Raw genomic sequence first — 22,931 nt, 5'->3', positions numbered from 1 at the left:
CTTCCCGCGCCCCCCCCTGCAATGGCATTGCGCCCCCCCAGGGGGCGCGCCCCACACTTTGGGAACCACTGGTTTAATGTGACCATGCAATCCAACAAACTTTCTTTCCTCTTGATCAAGACGCTTTATTTTCCAAAATAAACACAAACTTAGATTTTCTTACCGCAATATGACGTGAGAGGCAGATCATATCGGCTCATTTCGTTCCTTTTTTGCCACTATAAAAACAACAATAATCAAAAGCGGTCAAAAACTGTATGGCTGCGCTGACTGAATCCAAGAGCTCACCCGGCCAATAGCCAACTCCAATATAATCCAGGTGCTGCAGTCACCTGTCCATAATGAAGGGGCGGAGGCCAGAAACAGCGTAAATTATGAACGGCAGCAAAACACAACTAAACAAATTCATGATTTCATAATTAAGTCAGTCAACTTATACTTCAAACCAAAATATTTCATGTTCATATATATCATACCAAAACCAGACAAAAATAGTAAACTAGAAATAAATATTCAATCATAAATCAAGCATTTGGCTCCAACACTGGTTATGTCACAGCTTCATTCTGTTATCACTATAATTTTTATTTATTTAATTTTTTTTGGTACATCTCTATGGCCTTTATTCTCTCCTTGAAAGGCAGTTGGAGTCGATTAATTTTAAAAATGGATCAACAGATTTTTAAACATCTAAAAGTGGACATCTTCAGATGGTCTGGCTGTTGACTCTGGGCTCCAGCCGTTTGCCATGAGCCGTGCCGTTCCCTCTATCCCTCAGCCTCTTCCGCCTCTTAAAGCCAAGATTTATTGTTGCACTTGTTTCAAAGTCCACCTGACAAGTCGTCTTTCCAACAGATAAATCTTGGGTTTGGCGGATGAGAAAAATAACATCTCCCTCACTTTAGTGTAGATGGGTCTTCAGGGAAAGAAAGCGAGCTCCCTCTCCTCTAACTGGGCATCCAGTAAAGGACCTCGCATCCATTCAGAATATTTATTTATTTATTTTTTGAAAAGAAAACAGATTTTTCTTTTTTACTACAAAAAAAAAGAAAAACAGAAGCTGTTTTGCTGTTCCCCATATATATATAATCTGAATGTTTGTTCACTAAAGGTTCTCAATAAGTCACAAAAACAATGAAAAACTTCTACCCAGATTTCTAACCTCCGACTAAGTGATATGTGGTTGAAAACAGAGCAGTTCATGAAGAGAAGTTCTGCATCAGGCGCAGCCATGTTTGCTTTTTTCCTACATCAGAAACTGTTGCAGGTCTTGCACCCAGACAGGTTTAAGTCACATCAAGTCATTAATGAAAATTCACTAAACAAACAACCGGAGTTGAGTCCGGATGAGGGAGGAGAGTTTGCTCGGCTGTAATGACTTTATAATTGGTGTTTTGTGACGTGTGTGTTTGAGCGCTTCCAGTCGACCCGCCTCACATCCATTTGCATAATTAGGAATGTCATCAGCCAAGATAAAGTGTGTGTTTACAATGACGCGCTGTTAGAAGATTCGTGCTTTCTGCTTGGTTGGTTCTGATGGGGACCAGACTGAGCTTAATGTGATCCTGCAGACGTCGCCGGGGCGACAGGAAGTAAAACTCCTCCTAAAGCTTCACACTAGAACCCTGCTGTTTGTTAGCAAATAATTTTTCTTGTTTAGGATGGATTACAGTTGACTTTTTCAACTTTAACTTCACAACTCAGCAGTTTTTTACTGGCTTTTTTTCTGCTAATCAAACAGCAGCTGTAAGTCCCACCACCGGTTACCCTGCAGAGGATAGATGTGAAATTTCTGCACTTTTTTTGAAATACATAAGTAGAATTAAGTATTTAAAAAGGAAGATGATTGAATTTTAGACGGTCAGTGAAAAACTGTGCATAGGAAGCAGTAAGATGCACATCAATTGGCACCATTTGTTGAGCAGAACTGGAGAAACTATTTATTTCTTCTGCAGGAGAAAAGTTCAGTCCAAGGCTTTAGAGTTTACAGCACATATTTGTCAACCTTAAACATAGAAAGTTTCCTCCATATTTTCTTAAAATGTTTTTAGCTAGAGATGTTATAATAGATAAAAATCCTGGCCTTCCTCAGATCTTCTGAAAGGGTCCGGCGCCATCTTTGATCCCTGAGGATTAAACATGAGAAGGTTTGACCAATCAGGATCTGATTCAAAGATTTTTCAACAATCTTTGGATTTTTAATGCCTTGGAAATGATTTTATAAAAAAATAATCATCTGTTATGACTGGCTAATATCTTTGCTCTGAATCAGTAATGAATGAATGAATGAATGAATGAATGAAACTTAATTGATCTCACAATAGAGAGTTTGACTTGTGACATCAGCTCTTATAAACAATAGAAGTTACAAAAATGAGGAAAATGTGCATGGAGTATATACTGTACAGTGCATCCAGATGTATACAGTGAGTGCTAAAAATAACAGAGAGCTTTAAGGTGACTTATATATACAGTATTTTCTGTATAGTAAAGTGGTGGCAGGTAAAGTGCAGTTTCTGGTTTGTTAAATAGATAAATAGTATAAGTTATTACAGTTTTATTCCACCAGATTATAGTGCAGTGGCATTGTATAATCTGATGAATGACCTGCAGTAGAGCTCCTGTTTACACACTGCATGTTTAAGACTAAAGGAGCTGCTCAGTTCCCCTACAGTCTGGTGCAGCGGGTGGAAGGTTTGATGATGCATAAAAGCTTGAACAGAATCAGAATAAGAAATACTTTCATGACCCCAGGGGGAAATCATCTTTCTTACATGATCCAGGTATGCAAACAACATGTTGCACACATTCATCAACTAAAGAAATAAAATACACCAAGTATTACAATGCAACTTGTATTTTATTATTATGTTGGAAGCTTGGACAGGACCCTCCTCTCAGCCACTGAGTCCAGAGTGCAGCTTAGGACAGAAACGGCCTTTCTGATCAGTTTGTTTCGTCTCTTTCTGTCCCGCTCTGCTGCCAGGGGCCCAGCAGACAGCAGCATAGAGGAAAGCTGATGCCACCACAGAGTCAGAGAAAGTTTTTAGCAGGCATGCTCACTCCAAATCAGTAATGATTTTTAGTTTCAATGAAATTGAGAAGCGACGCCTTATGACGTTTCAGATTTACAATCAGTTTCCATTAACATGAGAGTTGACCTGATATGAAGCTTTGATTTGATAATGTTGGAGGTGAACTTTACTCCTGTAAACGTGGAGGTTTGGGTGAAGAGCTGCTTCTTTTAGCCGTTCTGTGCCGATTGTTTCTTTGTTATTTTCCTCCACTTGTTGTCTTGAGTTTAAACTGTTTTGTGCAGAGAATCTTCTCCTGACTGACCTCCATCCCTTGCTTTCAGATCTCCACACTACGCCTGCCCAGAGGTGATCAGGGTGAGTGCTTTCTCTGTTCCTTCCTCTTCAGTCAGTCTCAGCTCTCTGCTCCTCTTCTTCATCCTAATGCCGACTGCAAAATGAAGCGCATCTCCTTTTTGTTTCATTCTCTCTCTTTTTTGAGGACTAAAACATGTTAGAGCAGAACTTTAACCCAGGATTTTACTCCTGAGTTTAAACAATCCCATTTTTTATCTTTTAATTGCAAAATTATTTCAATCCTTCTCTGAGTTCTGGTTGGATGTTTCAGAACATTTACCACCCATGGACGGAAGCTTCGGTGTGTCATAGTTGTTTTGTCCTGGTTTGCTTCATTCAGGGAGAGAAGTACGACGGGAGGAAAGCAGACGCGTGGAGCTGTGGAGTCATCCTGTTTGCACTTTTAGTGGTGAGTAACTCTGCAGCTGCTGCTGCATCATCACCATCAGGAGCGACGGCAAACACTCCGATCACTGAGGTGGAAAACAATATAAAACAGCAGTTATCAGATTTTTTATTATTTTATTTTATTCGTGATGCTTTACAAATACCATCTCTTATATCCAGGTCTTTTTCTAAGCCTTGAGATTTACAGTATGAAGTTGAATAAACAGGATTTCAGGAACTATTAAGTCACTGGTGTGATGATTCGTTCCTGCTGCACCGACCATCACATCCTGCAGGGTTTCATCTTTCTTAACCTCTAAGTTGCTTTTACTTCTTTATCTTGACGTAAACATGAGTGAAAACATGAGGATTAAAGCTGATAAAGGCTGAAATGACTCCAGATGACCCCGCTGGAGTCATCATGGGGAAAACCAGCAGGAGGAGGATTTGGTTCAGTTTGTGCCGCAGGAAGTTGGATCATCCAGATTAAGTTTTCCCATCCAGACATGAGGACCATGTGCTGCTCTGAGATCTTCTCACCTTCTTCCTGATTTCCTCTGAAGTTTAGTGACAGTGATCAGTGAGCTTTACCGGAGGTGAGTTAATTACAGGTCGTATGTCTCTCGTGGAGGCAGGCGTCCCTTCGCCATGATAAACGGAGCGGGAAGAGGTCCCCGCTAGCTTTGTTGTGATAAGCGTTGTCGTGTCAACGGCCATCTGGCTGCATCCTCCTCTTTCTGATGAGGAGGAAACGACATCCGTCATCACCTTGCTGAGCGGCTCCCCAGCTGGAGAACCGGCTGACGGTGAAACATCATGTCTGATGACTGATGGCCAAAACGAAACACTTCCTGCCTGACAGGCCGGGCCATGAGGTCCGACTCAGACAAAATACGGGCTTTATATTGGCTCAGGGTCATAGAGGGGTGGGATCCACCTGCCAGGATAATAAAACCATCTGGGGATGAGAAAATCTATTTATATAGATCTTTGCTTCAAAACGGACAAAAGTTTGTTTCTTAGCAAAGGAGCAATGCTCAGTTGCTGATCTGATGATGGAGATCTGATGAACAGATGCCACCTTAAGAAGAGAAGCAGCCAGAGGAGTCTGGGCTGGAGGGCGACCTTCCAGCAGGACATCCAAACTGAACATCTGCTCAGAGAAACATGGGCCAGAATGGCCTAGTCAAAGTCCTGACCTAAAATAGAGCAGGTTTAACTGTAATGTTTAGGTCTTAATAGAGCAAAGAAACCGTCTTAACGACAAATGAAAGGTTTAGACCTAATATAAATGATGTTTCAGGATGTAGCTCTGCTGTTTCAGGAGGAAAACTTTATTCTTTTGCTTCCTGGAGAGCTGGGATGGCAGCTTTCCTCTTATTTCATCTTCAGGTGTAAACCTTAAATCTGTGTTCATAGTGATTAGAATATTTCAGTGTTTTATCTCATGTCTCATGCAGAAAAGGTTCAGAATCCAGAAATATTAAAGCTGTCAATTATGAAGTTAAAACCTGTAGAGAACGATGCGTCTCTACTTTCAGGGCGCTCTGCCGTTCGACGACGACAACCTGAGGAACCTTCTGGAGAAGGTCAAGCTGGGAGTTTTCCACATGCCCCACTTCATCCCTCCAGATTGTCAGAACCTCCTGCGAGGAATGATCGAGGTGGACGCCACCAAACGGTTAACGGTAAGCAGACCGTCCACCTGAACTACCAGGTTCAACCGAACCACCACGATTATCTGAGCTATGACTTTTATTTCTCATGAATGTTTTGTGATGTTTCTTGCAGTTGGAGCAGATCCAGAAGCACACGTGGTATCTGTAAGTACATGTCTCCTCTTTTTATTTTCTTGTGAAGTGTGCGTTGTCTCGTTATTAGAGAGGATAAAAGGATGCTGAGGGATGATGATACTCTCATCAAAGGTTTTTTTTTCTTCTAAAAGAAGCCTGTCCATTAGTCACCAGAGAGAGCTGCTCTCATCACTATGATCTCTAATGGATTCACTATTACTGGGCCTTGAAAAGCTGAATAATGTGTTAGGAGAGGAGAACATCAACGCTCCTGACTTTTGTTCTGCTCATTGTGTCTCACTGGAAAGTTTCACCGTTCTCTTTCATTTTTTTTTTTTTTACAGTGTCCTGTCTGCTGATGTGGCAATAAGAATAATTGTCTTGATGCCAAAAAGAAACAGGTTTTGCTTTCACCGGTGGAGCAGTACGGCTATCGCCATAGTGTTCCTCTTGATTTATGCATATAATTAGTTTTATTGTAATTAATGCAGGGAGTTTTACAGATTATATGGACACTGCAATGGAAGTAGAACAGGAAAGGAAAAGGAAGAAAAGATGAAAGAAAGAGGAGATAAAAGGGAGATAATGATAAAACGTCTTCAGTCTGCTTCCTCACCTGCAAAGAGATGGAAAAAAAGAAAAAGGCAACCAACAGATATTCACTGTTCTGTTTCATTTCATTAAGATAGAAATACCCAAAAATAATTTTTCACCAAACCACCAAATTAATCCCGCCTTTTTTTGCCGCATTAAAAGAAGTTAAAAAAAAATGGCAAAGAATCATGATCCGGATTTAGGATGATTAGATTTTTTTTTTTAGTTTTTTCAAAACATTTTTCTTAAAATTTTCTGAGTAAAAATAATAGGAAACATAAAAAAGATCAATTAAAACTTTTAAAACTTTTTTTCATATAATAAATAATTGTTACCTGAGTTGTACCTTTTGGATACCACAAGCTTTAGTGTTTGGACCTGAATGTTTTACATTGAACAGGTCAGAGTTTTAATAGTTTCAGCAGAAAAGATGAAATATCCCTACGCTGATGACAGCATCTTGATTTAGTATATAAATATTAAATCTCTAGAGGGATGATTTTAAATTTAACTTCTGAGTGAAGTCAGATTTTATTAGTGATAAACAGTTTGAAGCCTAATTGAAACAAAAAAACATTTGTAATGTTGTTTAAAATCAATGTTATGTATTGGTCTAAACATCCATTCCATCTGAGTAAAAGCAATCCCAGATCATGACGCTGCCGCCACTGTGCTTCACTGTGGTTTTCTTTGTGTTGACCTAAAAGTTCCAATTTGGGTGCCTACAAAGGCCCTCCCAGATTTGAGCCAGACCTGGAGGCTTAGGTGGAATTAAAACCTTCAGGGTAGCATATGTGGTCCAGATACCTGGAGAACATAACAGCTTGGTGTTACAGGTGGGGCATCAGTATTTGTCTTTAATTCTGCAGCTCGCCTCATTGCAGCCCCCCTCTTCTGGAAAGATATTGTTATTTAATTTAAAGTATTTGGTTAAAATAATTCTGATTAAGTTTAAACTTTTCTTGGTTTACAGCTTTCAGCACCTTATAAACATTGGTAGATGCTCATTAAACTCTGGCTTTAGTCAAATTATCAAACAGTTGCCAAAAATAGTAGCTTCAACAAAGGAAAGCTTAAGGTGTGCATATTTTAACTTCTCCTTTAAGATTCAGCTCTGGAATTAGCTTGACGATCTGGTTTCTTCTGGGATAAGTCCAGTTTTTGACCCCACCCGCCTTGGGGAGCAGCAGAGTCCTTTTTAAAGGTTCCTTCCTTTTTGTTGCAGAGCTGGGAAAAACGAGCCTGAGCCGGAGCAGCCGGTCCCCAGGAAGGTGGCCATCAGGATGCTGGGTTCATCCGAGGAGATCGATCCAGACGTCCTGGAGAGCATGCACTCTCTGGGCTGCTTCCGAGACAAGGAGAAGCTGAGCAAAGACCTGCTGTCTGAGGAGTGAGTGACGAAGTGCATGGGTTTATAAAAACTGCAAGGCCTGCAGAGTTAGGGAGACGTTGACAGAAACTGTCAGTTTGATGAATTCCTTTATTCTGTCCGGCCGTGATGGACCGTCTTCTGCTGCATCTCTGAACCACGGCGCTCAGCTCTGTCTGCCCTTCTCTCCTCAGAGACAACCAGGAGAAGATGATCTACTTCCTGCTGCTGGATCGGAAGGAGAGATACCCGAGCCATGAGGACCAGAACCTGCCGCCCCGAAATGAAATCGGTACCTGAATCCTGTTCCATCCAGCTGCTTGGCTTTCAGACGTAGAGGAACCTAATTTTCTCTGCCTACAGTTTCAGTAGCTAAAATGTGGAGATGAGCAACATCTTCTGTCATCTTTCTGGGCTTGGCTCTAAATTCTACTGGTTACACTAGAATTTAGAGCAGATGAATCTGATTTAAAGGCATCTGTTGGATCGTGATGATCATATTTATTGCAGCTGAGGGGATCTTGCTCAGTTCTACCCATCTCTGTCTCTCTCTCTCTTTCCTGGACTCGGCCCGTTGGGCTCAGCAGACCCTCCCAGGAAGCGGGTGGACTCGCCCATGCTGAGCCGTCACGGCAAGCGGAGACCCGAGAGGAAATCGATGGAGGTTCTGACCGTCACAGAGGGGGGCTCCCCCGTCCCGGTGCGACGAGCCATCGACATGGCGACCCACGGTCAGAGGTGAGGCTGCGGCGGTTTTCATCTGCATGGTCGAGCACACGCCTCTGGATCAGAGCAGATGATGCGCCGTTTCTTCGGTGGTGCAGGGTGGTTTATCAGAAATGTATTGAAGCTGGGTTCATGAGAAACGGGGAAGCAGCTCATCGCGTTCTCAGGATGTTCCTCCGACTGCTGCGAATTTTTCCCTGCTTCACTGAACTGCAGTTTGATACATGACCCGTTCTGTTGTCTGTGTTCAGTCAGCGCCATAGAGCTGAAGTAAGCTTCTGTTTCTGAGTCGATTCTTTTTAGTTCTGGGCAAACGTCTCTGCAGCCGTGAATGCATGAACAGGATGTCCAGGTCCGTGTGTGGAGAGTGTGCATGGGGCATGCTGTCGTTATGAGGAGTGGACAGGAAATAAGAGGGTCTTGGTGTTTTGTTTTGTTTTTAACCAGTAATAAGAAAAAAATCATGGTCCTAATGTAAAAAAATAGAAAAATCTAGATGATGCAAAATACATTTAGCATTTCATCATTTGGTATTTCATGTCTTTATTCTGTTACAGTCAACCTTTTCTTATTTATAAGTTCAGCCAGTCTGAGTTATACCAGCTGTAGAGCACGGTGGTGGAGGGATCAGAATGTGGGCTTGTTGTCAATGGGATGTCCCCGAGACGAAGCCCAGGTTGATATTTGCCTTGAAAAACTTGAGTCAGAGCTGGAAACGTTTATGAGGAACCAGACAGATTTCTGCCCTCCACCTCATCCTGCTTTATCTGATCTGAAGGGTTTAATGAAGGAAGAGCTTTTTTTAGGTTCCTCTCATTAAGCTGACAGATGCAGTCATCTTGATGCCCAACATCCACTCTGACTGTTCAGATAGAGTCAGAGCCTGTGGTTCATCTGAATGTAGCTGCTTCAAAGCCCAGCATTCTGTAGAGCTGAGCAGGAACTGTTGTCTCCAAAGCTTATCCAACTAAAGTTGTCAGACCAACACTTCTTAAAAATGCGGATTTGCCAACAGTTTGAGCGGCTAAATAAAATGCAAAAAGTTTCCATCTAACCAACGTCCTGTAGTCTTAGATCTAACAAGGAGGTCTTTATGATCTAAGTGTGAGAGTTACTGCTGCTGAAGGATGTTCTACCAGCTTCTGCATTTAGTTTTTCACTGACTTTTGGCACTTTGGTTTGTTATTGTCTAGTAAATATATTGCATGTATAATGAGACAAGAATCCAGGTCTCAGTGAAACGGCATGAACAGAAGATAGAAAAAGAAAAAAAAAATCTGATTGTAAAGGTTATGGTTTGTTTTCTTATATCCAAGGTGTTCAAACTTCTTTCTGTTTGCATGATTTTGCTGTTTTATGTGAAATGAGCAAAAAGTCCATAGATCTGCTGATTCATCATCTCCTCCATGAGATGAATCATTACTAAACCTTTAAATAACCTGATGTTTCCATCCCTCCTCCTGGGACAGAATGGCATTTATTTAGCTGCTGCTTTGGTTTAAATTAGGATGGGATGATGATCCAACAACTGAGATGAATGAATCTCCTCCTTCACAAGGCCAAGTTGATGTTAGCCTCTGGTAGGTGGTAGTGATAAAGCACAGTCGGTAGTTTTAGAGAAAATCCCAGAACAAATGGAAAAAGAAAATAGAAGATTTAAAAGCTTTTTTGGACTCATTTCTAGAATCTGTGACCATCAGTGAAAGTTATTTTAGGTAAGTTATATAGAGGTCACTAGGTTGAAGTCTGGAGGAAAGTCCAGACTCTCGTCTTGGAAGAACCGAGGAACCACCAAGGCGACAGCGGCGTTGGATGTAGGAGTTTGCCCTGAAATCGAAGGTTTGACGGTTCAAGCCCCGGCTCCGACTTTCAGTGTCGTTGTGTCCTTGGGCAAGACACTTCCCCTGCATTGTCTACTGATGGTGGTCAGAGGGTGGCGCCAGTGTACGGCAGCCCCGCTTCTGTCAGTGAGCCCCAGGGCAGCTGTGGCTACAATGTAGCTCGCCACCATCAGTGTGTGAATGAATGGGTGAATGAATGTAGTGTAAAGCGCTTTGGTCAAGTCTCCTGACTTGAATAAAGGCGCTATATAAGTACAGGACATTTACCATTTACCATTTACCAAGGCCGTGAACTCTGTTAACCATAAACGGCCACATGTCTTCTGGAGGTGGATAACAGCGGAGCTTCTGGGACCAAACGGACACAACAGATGTCTGAAAGAGGATAACTGAGGGAAGAGAGAAGTCTTCTCTCTGATAAAGGAGGATGGTGTTCAGTAAAGGAGAAGTTGTTCAACTGTAACCTATCAGGCCAGTTAAAGTGTTGGTGAAGCTTTCCAACCTAAGATCATCTCAGAGAGACGGGAAACTTGGACCCAATTTTGTGTTCCAACAGAAAATTGGTCAAAATCATTTTCATTTCCTTGTTGTAAATTTCTCATACTTTTTCTCCTATCGTGGGATTTTACGAATCACCACATAAGAATTAACAAACATTCTTAACTTGGAGTAAATGATCCTCGTAAACCTGCTGTGCATGAGACATGTTCCTGAGAAATATAAATCTGTAATTACCGCCCTGATAATACCATATAAGGCTACGACTTCTCTAACTGTCAGAAGGTGGAAAATAAGGAAGTATTTGGGAGTGTTGTTCTAGCGGTTAGAGCAGTGCACTTATGCTCTGAAAAGGTTACAAATACCTGGATCGATCCCCACTGCCTCCACTCTGGGTGTCTGAGCAAGACCTTTAACCCCCGATTGCTCCCCAGGCGCCGCACAGTGGCAGCCCACTGCGCCCCAATTACTATTGTTATTATTAAAACTTTACTGGTTCAGAGATCGAGGTTCTTATGACTGAAAGCTGAATAGCAGAGTTAAAGGAGTCAAACAGTTATAGAAGGAAAAATAAAATAAAAAATATGAATAATCGTTTTATATAAAAACATTCAATGAAAACATGAGATTTTTCTGGGCATGGCTCTTACATGAGGCCCAAATACATCCAGAATGGTTTTAAAATGATGAAGTGTGTAAGCATTGAGTTCTGGAAGGCCACCCCCCCCCCCAAAGACTGGACCTTTAGCATGTTGGTGAGGAATGAACCAGAGGCCAGAAAACGACCAGTTTAACTCAAGCAGTCCTGCCCAGAGATCAGAGCCTTTCAATGGCTGCTGAAAGGATCATCCTCCTCATTTTGAGTTCAACTGTTTGCAGTTTTTTTTTTATACATATATAAGATGTTCACCCTGTAAAAAGAGAGAGAGTCTTTGAAATAAACCATTCATGCCCAGAATGAGTGGATGGAAACGTGGTGATGGGGTCCAGCGGGCTTTTAAACGCTCCTGCATGAATTTCCTCCTTTTTTTCCAGACTTTGCATGCATTTTTTTTATTGTTAAATTGTTGCTTTGGTTTTATTATTGACTCCAGTTTTAGGTTTCTCTGCTAAGTTTCTTGAATGCTGCACGCCACTCTTAAGCTTTCCCTTTATGTGACCACCTCTCCTCTCCGTCTCTTCGTTTTCTTTCTTTCTTTCCTTTTTTTTCCTTTTTTAGCAAATCTGTTTTCAGTAAAAGCTTGGATATCACAAACGCTAACTGCAGCAAGGAGGAAAGGTACAGCTCCGCTCAGTTTTTACCTGTTGTGTCCGTTTAGCAGCAGATATTTCTTCTTTAGATGTTTACAGTATTTTCCCCCCAGAGTCAGATGCTTGTAGCTGCTTTAGTCTGTATTGTTATTAGTTTATTGTTTAGTCCTGATCTGTTGTTTGGCTTTTTGGGGCAGAAAATGTTAAATCTGTGTTTCTCAAACTTCTCCTGGTCAGAGTCAACTATTAAATAGAGAAACATTACATTTACGACCACTTTTAATAATAATTATTATTGTTTTGTTTTACTGTGTAATAGAAATCAACATTGCCATCAGTATTATTTTTTAAATACCTTTCAATATTTATAGAGTGAATTTTGCTGTTTTTTTTATTTGAAATTACAAAAATGTAGAATCCAAATATGAAACTGAAATTTTTGTTTAAATAATTGTTAAAATACTTTGCTGTTTTCTTAGATTGTATTTTTTTTACAGATTTTATATTTGATTTTATTTCTGTTTTTAGGTAGTCTTATTTGCATTCTCAACACATTGTGTTTCCCAGATCCCATTTTAATGGTGCGAACGTGATCCATGCAACACAATATTCATAAAATCTGAGAAACTGGAACATTTACAATTATAAACTCTGTAAAAGTTAAATAATTTAAAAAAGTATAATACAAATTAAAATGCATTTGAAAAGAAAAATACATTTTTCTTCTTCAAATTTCAATTTACAGAAACATTTCCAAAATGCACTCTAAAAAAAATAATAAATAATAGGTATAATAAGTATTTCTTGATGTAACTTTTTTAGATTTATAAAATTCAGAAATGTTGCTGATAAATGTACTTTGGTTATATTGTTTTTATCCAGCATGTTTGTTGGTACTTTTAAAAATTCAGATGATGATGTCATGGCTTTCTAATCCTCTGATAGAATAGAATAAACTTTATTGATCTCACAAAGGAGAAATTCACTGATAGTGAATTCAAAAGCCCAGCTGTGGATTAATGGCTGGTTTATACTCAGAAACCCGGTCGTCTGCGTGTGTAGCAGTGAACGCAAATGTGCCCCCCGCCCCCTCCGCAGACACTCCGCTGCACCTCTCCAAAATTGTAGGTGAGCGCAGACAGGAGGCCTCTGATTGGTCAAATCTACATCCACTCTACTATTTCCTGTTTGGTACCTTACAGGCTTGTTTTGTTTGTCTGACCACGATTGTGGAAAACGTCTCATGAAGATGGACCAGCTAGCAGAGTGAGGTGCAGGAGAACGCTGGGACCCTTTTTCCACATGGATCCCCGCTCTTTTTGGCCCTCATGTCCCTCCGTTGTCGCACAAACTTGCCCCCACTTCCTCACCGCCTCGGCCGTATCTAGACCCACAGCTGGTCCGTGATCGTTCCTGTTGCGTTGTGGCGTGGAATAATATAGCGCAGACCATGCTTCAATATTGGGCATAAATAAAAAATGTCTGCGACGATCTCACTGCGACACACTGCTGGGGGAGGATAACCAGCACTTGATCCTACAGTATTCTTCCTGTCATTGTGGAACCTTTTTATTTTTATTTTTTAAGACCTCTGCAAAGAACAGGAAGTGAACCATAGACATCAACCAGTCCGGTTTATCCTGAGGTCTAATTTGCTCATCTATTTTAATGTGATATGCAGTTATAAACCCTGCAAAGCACTTGGCTCAGTTCTGGAAGGTTCTAATCTGACCCCAAAGGCTCTGTGTCCCAGAAATAAACAGGTTTGGTCTGAAATATGCAGGTTAACTCCAGAATGAAGTAGATCTTATGAAGATGCTGACTGAAGCTAAGATTATTCAGGGGAAAATGAATCCTGCAGCAACATTGGCCGGAGGGGCCGCTCTGTAAGGAAGAAGCCATGATTACAGTTAGAAAATGAACAGATTGTTCCTGCTTCGCATGTGAGGTTGGATCCACTCTGCAATATTTAAACTCTGCATCCTGCTCTATTTTCCAGTCCTTCATATTTCCATGGAGTTCTGATCAGTTTGATCCCTTCCGTGTTATGCTGTGAATGATACATATGAATTACGCCTCCAAAATGATGTGAAATTAGGAATCTGACTGCATTCTCTGTCAGAGCGGGAGGGGAAATACTCTCCTTATAATCTGCAGAGCGTGACTGATGACTGTATGTTAGTGTTTTTGCCGTTTGTTTCCTCTGTGGAACATTAAGAGTCGGCAGACGTCGTGTTTGCGGCAGCCTCCCTGTGCGGCCGACCTTGCGGCAGGAGAAACCCCGTTAGCGAGCCCATTTTAGTCCTGGATGCAGATTAGCATAAATTAATTGGCAGGAATGCAGACGGAGCGCAAACAGGAGAATGGAAATGAGGCGCTCAGTAGCCCTTTATCTCACTCATCATCTAATTGGAGAGATGTGTAAAAATGAGGCTTGTTGCACCAGCAGGAATTAATTTTGAGGTCTTGGAGAGCTGCCGGCTGCAGCATCCTGATGTTTGGACTGGATGGGTGTCACCGGTAATGAGTTTATGATAATAGGAGCTCCTCATGTGAAGTGGCTGACAGCGTGGACAGTGTCCCTGCGCTGATAGCGGAGCTGCATTGATGATCGGCTCACCTTGTGTTGGTTTTACAGCTGAAGGAGCTCTAATGATGAAGGCAGAGTTCTATCCAGGAGTTTTTCTCTTCCCCCTACATAATAAATGTCATTATGGTCTAGCTATAGCATTTTGAGGTGTTTGAAAGAGTTACCTGGCAGTTTAAACAATCATAATTATTGTATATTTATTATTTAATTTCAGACTGTTAAACCCAGTGATAAATGTTTGTTAGCAGATTCAGTAAATTAAAAAAATCACCTGCAAATCAAATCCAATAATTTGGTGATCAGAGTTGGACAAACAGGAGATGCTATAGCAGTTAATTTAGACAGATGTGTCAGTTTTATTGTGTTATTTTATTATGCAGATCTAAACTGTCTACATGAAAATAATTTTAATCCAATGGTTTGTGAATGCTTTGCATTTTTCGATGCTCCAGCTAAAATAAATGCAATAAAAATCATTAAAGCATCTAAATGCCAATTCAGTTAGACAAAGCTTTCTGTGTTTTTCCAACTTAAAATGTTGTTTCTGCAGTAAAGTGTGGGTTAGCTCAGGAGCCTGACACGTAGCTCGTGTTTTCCTGCTTCCAAATGAATCTGTTCCTTTTCTAATGCCTGTCATCGTTTTTCCATTTGAGGTCGGCTGTGTTTAATTATGATGTATTGCTTTCATTTTAAGTCTCCCTAAAATCAGGCTCCGTGCCAGAGCTTCGAAAACATCAGCAGCTCTGCATGTTTTCACAGAGATGACGATGATATTAGAGGAGGGAAAAAAAGAGAAGCAGGAGGAGAAAGGAAATATGAAAAGTTAATGACATGCGGATGAAAAATGGAAAAGCTCATGAGAAGAAGGAGGAAGCGTTGATGAATAAAGCATTTGATGCATGTCTGTGTGTTTAAAATGCTGACATATCCTAACTTTTTATTTACTCAGTGTTCATGAGACGGACAGAAGGATGTAAACAAATTAAATTGATCAAATGAATCGATTGTTAGTAGTGGATTAGCTGATAATTGAAGTAAATAGAGATTTTTATACTTAATGTTGCTTCTGAGCTAACAGCAAGTTTTAAAATAGACAGTGAAGAGGATTGTCTAATGGGGGGGGGGGGGGGAGCAACTGAACACCCCTGGTTTAGATAAATAAAACGTTTTAAACCAACCTGCATCGGGCTAAATGGGATGCTTCACAATTTTATTATTTATTTTCAGTAATTTCTATGGACTGATTAACTTTTTTCATTACTACCATCATCGGGTACTCAACAGAGACATAATGCCTTTAGTAAAGCATTTATTTTATTTAAAATAACAAAAAACAAACAACAATTGGAGCTTATGTGTCCCTGTGTGGTAAATAAGGATTACGCTTCCTTTAAGGTGCTGGCAAAGAAAAAAAATTACAAAAAAAACCCACTGGTTTGATTTAGTTTGGTCCAGTATTTTGGTCCAGTGGTTTGTTTTGTAACTTTTTAACTTATTTTAAAGCATAATCTTTTGCTACATTCACACCTAACGTGCTTTGAGCAGCAGCAGCAGGTGGTTTACATGCAAAGTCAATGGTGGACATTCATCAATGTGCATCAAAACCAGCGGCTCATGTTATGTGCGTGTTGCCCTTCAGAAGCTGCAGCTACTGTAGTTGAAAAAATGGAACTTTGGCTGCTGGACGCGCCGCATCAACCAATCAGAGAAGCTGATCTGGGTGGTGATAGAAAGACAGACACAGCACTGCTGATGCAGATTGCTATGATCCCTCCCCTAAAACAGTTTATTATTGCCTAAATTAACTTAAAATGTTGGAACCTTTTGGCAAAATATGTTCACTTTTAATATGATGGTGCCGGCACTCTATACCAAATACCAGAAAAGACCTAACATCTACTTCCAGCTGTCATCAACAGTAGGGGAAAACTGCCGGTATGTGGGAGCTGAGCGGCTCCTAAAGAGAAATGATATTTGAAGGCAGGATGGTAATCTGGATGAACTGACTGCACAGACCATGTTTTCAGGAGGACTTTCTCACTTAAAAAATATATTGAAACTACTTTTTACCCGTTGATAACAGCAAATATTAACCTGACTCCGCCAGATGGATTTGCTTCGCATTCCATTGAAGTAATTTTGGGAAGGGGCGAAAATACTGGTTAGCTGATTGGCCTATGTTGGTGATGGACGGGCCAAATAAACCGAAGATCAACGAAGCATATGACGTACTAACAGAGCGACGACGAAGAGGAGCCAATTGATAGATCAAACTCTTGCTGAAACCAGTCGGGAGAAGAGCAAAAACATCTTTTCCTCTGAGAAAAGCCTCCAGAGCAGTGTTTTGCTCTTCTTTCAGGGAAGAAATACTCTGTAATTCCCATAAAACTTGCTCGATAGCCACGCTAACGCTAGTTTCATCGGCTGAAGCCGCCATGTTCTTTAGACTGAACCGTCGCGCTTCTCGTTGCGTCACACCTCAACCCGCCTCAAAGCCAACGCTGATTGGACGTTCGTTTGGTGAACGGCTCCAAATTTTCTTCAATGGAGAGTCTCCAGACTGATTAGCGAGTGAAACCTTGAAAGCTCGCGAGATCAGGATGGTCTCATGAGGCTAAGTAAATATAGCACAGCTGCTCTCTGCAGGAGCAGCTGAATGATCAGACGCATCTGGACACACTTTACTGGATGTCTGACCTTAATGTGGAAAAACATCCAAAATGAAGCAGCAGAAGCGTCTTTGCTGCTGATTAAGGGGTTCAGTATCAAAATATTCTTAAATTATTCTACACACAGGATGCAGTAGTTTGTCCTGCACCTCTCCGCCTGTCTCATTCACCCAAAAGGCCCATGGCAGCTGTGGCTATATGCAGTGTGTGAATGGGGGGATAACTGAATGCAGAGAAAAAAGCTTTGGAGATGGATTTTAAAAGGTGCTATAAAAGTTTTTGCTTTTGTTTGTTTTTTTTTTAACCATTTTTACTGCTTTGGTACAGGCAGTTATCAATCAGATACACTAAAACTAAACTGACTGAGTGGCTTTCTGCTAGCTGTGGTTAAACAGCTCTCAACCTGCCAGTTTAGTGTGTAGCAGTGCATGTTACATTTGTTGCTGTGTTTATTTCCTCTGTTACGCTTAATGTTAATCGGACTTTGTTGTTTTAGGTCACGGTCGATCAGCGGGGCATCCTCTGGTTTGTCCACCAGCCCCCTCAGCAGTCCCAGGGTAAGTCTTCATCCCTTCATCCCACCTGGCTGGCTAGCTCTGCTGGTATGCTTTTAATACACACATACCTACATGCATCCACCATCAGCAGCCGCTTCACACTTCATCCAAGCCTGTTGGATGCAGAGCATTTTCTGAATGTTGGGACCTAAACGTAAAAATCCTTCTGCTCTGATAAGAGATGATGTTGTTGCACCAGCTGCTTCTAATTTTCTTATTGGAGCATTCTGGCGTCATTCAGAGCTTTAAACGAAGTGCTGCTGGATCCATCAGAGGCCAAGCTCTAGATGTGATTAAGTGATGGTCTGTTTATAGGCAGCCATCCCAATGTACCCAGCAGAACATAATAAAGCTGCTGCTGTAGAAAAGTGGATTCATCGCTGAACCAAAGGTATTTATTAATCAAACCTTCAGCAAAGGAGCAGAGCTTCAAACTGGGTCATAGTTTTACTCGTCAATGTCTTTTCTGCTAATTAGTTTCCTAAGAAGGAAGAGTTACAGCTATGGAATGCTGTGAATGCCCCTAAAACATAACAATTATAAAAAAACAAACATAAAAAATACTAATTAAGTCTTATTTACTGAAGTTTTTCACATTTCTGTTTGCACTTTTACCATTTTTATATTAAGTTTCTGAATTATAATAAATGATTACCCCAGTAACAAAGCATCATTTAGCATTATCATAAGGCTATATGATGCTAATAAGCTAAGTTGCTCTAACTGACTTTGTTGGTATTAAAGTAAAACACTAACTGACCCAAATGATCAGTTGATGAATAAAAGCTAATTGGACTTAATGTCACTATTAGTACATACGTATTTCACACATAATGACCCCATTGTCAAATTATATTAATGTGTTATTTTACCATCATTATAGCACAATGACCTTTATAGCATATTAACATATTTACTATCTAAACTCACTAATGCTGAAAAATATTAATATGCTAATGTATCTCATATTAGCATGAATAATACACTGGCCTCTAATTTACCCATATTATTAACCAGACTGACCCTTACCATGACCCTTAACATGCTAACTGACCTTTAAAATGGTATTAGCCAGTGGCGGCTGCTAGAGCTTTCCAATCAAAAGTATACTAAGTTATCACACTAGCACAGACTAGTATAAAAAATTTTTAAAAACACTTTATAAAAGCAAAGCATAATTTCCTTAGCAGCTTTATATTTTGTACATAAATCTTGCCCTTCTGAGACTTTGTGAATTCCAGATTGTTCATTCTTATTTGCTGTTTCTACAAAGTGCTTTAAATCAGTCCTAGCTGTCTTTATCCAGGCAGTCAATGCAACAGAATAAAGCATTAGCCTCGCTGCAAGCAGTTAGCCAAGCCTTGTAGCTAAACCAGGTCCTGGAAAAGGATGTTTCTTGCGCCATTTGTCTCTCTCTCCAATGTGTCTCCAACTCCCACGACTCCACCTGTCAATCACCTGGTGGGAGGTGGTGAGCAAATACACTTCCTGTCAGCTCGGGGCGCAGGAATGTCTTTGTATTGCAGAGGAGCTACTGCTTATGTACGCAGTAACGAGACTCAATGCGCCCCAGGATGGAAATAAGTCACCAATCCGACGAAAAATAAAGTGACGCTTTGCTTCTCATTTAAGATTAAATATTTATCTTGCACATCTAAAAAATATCTATTAATATATTTCGAAATATTTTATATATAATTTTAAAATTTATTACAAAAAACACCCTCTTTTGGCCAGCCGCCACTGTCATTAGCATAAATAATAATCTGATTAACCAAACGTTAGCTGCCATTTTATGCAGTGCGTGACCTTAATCCAGATCTTGACATATTTAAACTGCAAAGTTGGGATAACCAACGGATTACCAGAGCTTACCCATTATTAACCGTTTGAGTTTTTAATCTGCTACGTTACCTTACGTGTAATGATAACACACAGACTCTGGTCAGTTTATATTAGCCCTCAGCTGTTGGCATAACAAGCATGCTAACTGATCCACTGCAGGTAATAAATCAAAGTTTATGTAAAAAGAAAATCCTGATGACCCTGATGGGTTCTAGTGAGAGGTTTGTAAGGAAGACGTTTTTGGTTAAAAGTTTATTTCATGAATACAGCATCAACTCTTGCTTTTAGACTCTAAGAACAGGATGCTTGGTCTTGTGTTTCTGGTCCACGGAGGCCGGTTCAGCTGTGGGTTCTCTGACCCACAGTCATCCCACGGCTTTCTACATCAGCACTGAGCATGCGCTCTGGCTGCTCTCCCTGCTGGAGGGTGAAGCTAAATCTGTTAGCTTTCAGGCCGGGTCACTGAGTCGCTGCTGTTTCAGGGATGCACCGACATACCAACACTTTACATAATGGATGCTTTGCTGATGAATCTATGAAAAACTTGAAGTTACATTTGTGAAATCTAAACCTCGATTCCAGAATGAGGTGAATTCTGATAAATGGAACAAAACCGAAGTCGACCTGAATCAGAACCTGATTTGTGTTTAAAATCGGTGCATCCCTTCAGGAATGCTTCACTGCTGCTTCCTGATTGGCTGATCACTCTGCTAATCGCATGTTCTGTTTTTCTTTCTTCCTTTCTTACTTGCACTCTCACCGCCTCCTGCCTGCTCCACTTCTCCCACCATTTTTGTTACTTTTCCGGCTGTGTTTTAATCGTATTTTTTATTTTTTTTATTGGAATGACCCTTTTTTGGGGGGGCTGTGGTGTTCTTCTGGCTTTGTCATTGGCTGACCCTGCTGTCATGTGTCACGGTGCATGGCCAATCCCAGCCCCACCGGCGCTTTTTCGTCCCGCCCCAGTCCCCAGATCTGTGTCAGTCCCCCAACTGCAGCCCCACACATTCCCCTGAGGTCCGCCTTAATGGGGTGGGCTCCCGTGCGGCCAACTCCTACCAACCAAAAATGGGGTCCCCTCTCATGCACCCACGCACCCAGACCCTCCCTGCCAAGCCCAAAGTATCAGAGAAGCCCCTGCAGACCACCAGGTCCAACCCCCTGCCCAACACAGCCCAGGCCCCCGGCACCCCTAAATCTGATCAATCCACAGCGAGCCAGCCCCTCGCTCCCTCCGTCCCCAATAGCCCCCGCACCAGACGACACCCTCCCCTCACTGTCCCTCCCAAGCTGTCCATCCCCCTCTCCCCAGTGCCCCCTATGTCCCCGCTCCGCCGCCACCACCTTCACCCTGACCACAATGGCAAATCTGTCCCCATCACGCAGGTAACCCCTCACCCTTCCCCTAGAGGAAGTCCTCTTCCTACCCCAAAAGGCACACCCGTACACACCCCCAAGGACAGCCCGACTGGAACGCCGAGCCCCACGCCGCCGCCGAGCCCCTCCATTGGCGGGATGCCCTGGAGGACACGCCTCAACTCCATCAAGAACAGTTTTCTGGGCTCACCGCGCTTTCATCGCAGGAAAATGCAAGGTAGAAGGAGGGGGGAGTGTAATTATGTAAAGTTATGTATTTAAGTGCTTTTCATCAAACCAGGGTTCTATAGCTGCAGGGAAAATACAAAAAGTCTCTTTTTAGCTTCATCTGCAGCCGAATCCAGTCTTTGCAGCCTTATTCACACTAAATTAGGACCATAAATTAAAAAAAAAAGTTTTGTTTTTGTTTTTATAAAAAAAAAAACAACAACAAGAAACTAAATAAGAAACAAAATCCTGAGGATCTGAACCAAATATATCCAGCGGTTGCATTCAAACATGAGAACCTGAAATGTCTTAAAACATCATCCCCATATTTATGATTCTGTGACTTTTTGTTAATTTGATTTTTATTAAAAACTTTAAAAATCTAAATTGATGTATAAAGGTTTTTTTTTTTTCTGTCGTCAAAAAGGAATAAACAAAATTTTCGTTTTCTGGGTTAATGAAATTAGCTGTAAAAAGAAAAGGGTCGATTCTTTTGTTTTTCTGTTTTTTATTATAACCAGAACGAATATGCTCACTTCCAGATGTTGGCATGAAAATGTTCTCATTTCATCAACTGTTTCTGCCTAAGACCAGTCAGTAATCATCCACTCGTCTGTTAGTTTCCCTGTAGGGAGATATGCCCAAAATGTTCCTAAGGCAGCATGTTTAACTTTTAAAAAGTGCGTAAATGCAGGATTTCACCACAAGATGTCGCAATGCTGCAGTGCGTTGTTTTCACCACTTTTACAGGAATGTTTGGGAATTCAAGAACGCAGCAGACATTAGCACAATATTTATAGCCTGAATTGTTTAGGAAAAGTGGACCGACGCTGGTCTGAGGATTTACCTCCATTAAATTAAATCTTATTTATTAAATTAAATCTAAGCTGGTCAAAGCATTTTAAGAAAATATTTATTGTTGCCATTTTGAATACAACTACCATTCATAGCTTTTAGGGTAAAATATTGGCTAATATTTAACTATGTGTCTTGGTTAAAACAAGAGATTTAAAAAAAAAGTTTCTCAAGCAAACTCTAAATTCTAGATTAAATGTTTAGTTTTTGAGAGGTGTTTAGCTAGGTGAGCATGAAGCCTAATTTAAAGCCATCTGTTTAAAGAAAAGCAATTATTAAATCGGTTAGCAACTGCAATTCTGCATATACATCAATAATTAGGACAGAAAAATGTATTGATAAAACTCAAATTCCCAGCATGCACTGCGCAGCACAGTAGCCAAACTACAGTAGCAGTGACAGGCTGTTAACTCTTTGAATTACATTGAACTGTGATGGAGGCAGGAGTCTTCTTACATCTGCAAAGTATAAAATTATCTTGATTCATGAGAGTGTCTTATACATGGGCAACCCTAGACAGGGGCCCACAGGGGCCCACAGGGGCCCACAGGGGCCAGTGCTCCTGTGGAACTGCTTCTGGCCTCTGTTATGGCCCCTACATACAAAATATAAATATCAGATATAACAGTAATTTGTAAAATGTGCAATTAAATCTACCATTAAATAACTGAAAACATTTATAAAATTATGAATTTACCAATTAGATGGTAATTATTTATTATAGGGTGTAGAAGTTTCTAATAAATATAATTTAGTGCTGTCAATCGATTAAATTTTTTTAATCGCGATTAATCGCATCAATGCCTAAGTTAACTCGCGATTAATCGCATTTTAATCACACATTTTTTTTCTGATTGAAAATCATTTAAATACTCTCGATGACATACAAAAAATACATACAGGTTAGTCTTGTGCCAATGTTTTTTTTTTATGAAAACAGGTCACAGATACTGATTTATGCCATAGAAACATATGGCAAGAAGATGTGGAGGCATGTAGCA

At 40.8% G+C, this 22,931-nt stretch overlaps 2 protein-coding genes across 7 annotated transcripts in view; one reads left to right on the top strand and one right to left on the bottom strand.

Moving 5' to 3' along the window:
* Window positions 1-22,931, top strand: part of LOC107090945 (serine/threonine-protein kinase BRSK2-like) — a 149,457-nt gene that overhangs the window by 108,802 nt on the left and 17,724 nt on the right. For 3 of the 6 annotated variants that reach the window (XM_015384603.1, XM_015384600.1, XM_015384602.1), the window contains exons 6-15: window positions 3,359-3,392; window positions 3,712-3,780; window positions 5,300-5,446; window positions 5,550-5,581; window positions 7,371-7,535; window positions 7,709-7,806; window positions 8,102-8,252; window positions 11,799-11,858; window positions 17,586-17,646; window positions 20,428-21,085. In XM_015384603.1, coding sequence (XP_015240089.1) covers window positions 3,359-3,392; window positions 3,712-3,780; window positions 5,300-5,446; window positions 5,550-5,581; window positions 7,371-7,535; window positions 7,709-7,806; window positions 8,102-8,252; window positions 11,799-11,858; window positions 17,586-17,646; window positions 20,428-21,085 — 1,475 coding nt within the window. The remainder of the gene's footprint in view (window positions 1-3,358; window positions 3,393-3,711; window positions 3,781-5,299; window positions 5,447-5,549; window positions 5,582-7,370; window positions 7,536-7,708; window positions 7,807-8,101; window positions 8,253-11,798; window positions 11,859-17,585; window positions 17,647-20,427; window positions 21,086-22,931) is intronic. The other 3 variants (XM_015384604.1, XM_015384606.1, XM_015384601.1) reach the window with 3 other exon arrangements.
* The window catches only part of LOC107090944 (ankyrin repeat and BTB/POZ domain-containing protein 2-like), a 63,060-nt gene continuing 42,122 nt past the window's right edge, over window positions 1,994-22,931 (bottom strand). Inside the window, exon 18 of the mRNA XM_015384599.1 lies at window positions 1,994-2,126. The gene's annotated coding sequence lies outside the window, so the exon portion shown is untranslated. The remainder of the gene's footprint in view (window positions 2,127-22,931) is intronic.

Source organism: Cyprinodon variegatus, unplaced genomic scaffold (assembly GCF_000732505.1).
Source record: "Cyprinodon variegatus isolate N-32 unplaced genomic scaffold, C_variegatus-1.0 Scaffold317, whole genome shotgun sequence".
Taxonomy (NCBI): Eukaryota; Metazoa; Chordata; class Actinopteri; order Cyprinodontiformes; family Cyprinodontidae; genus Cyprinodon; species Cyprinodon variegatus.
The sequence above is the reverse complement of the archived record's forward strand: the minus strand, read 5'-3'. Positions and strand labels throughout refer to the sequence as shown.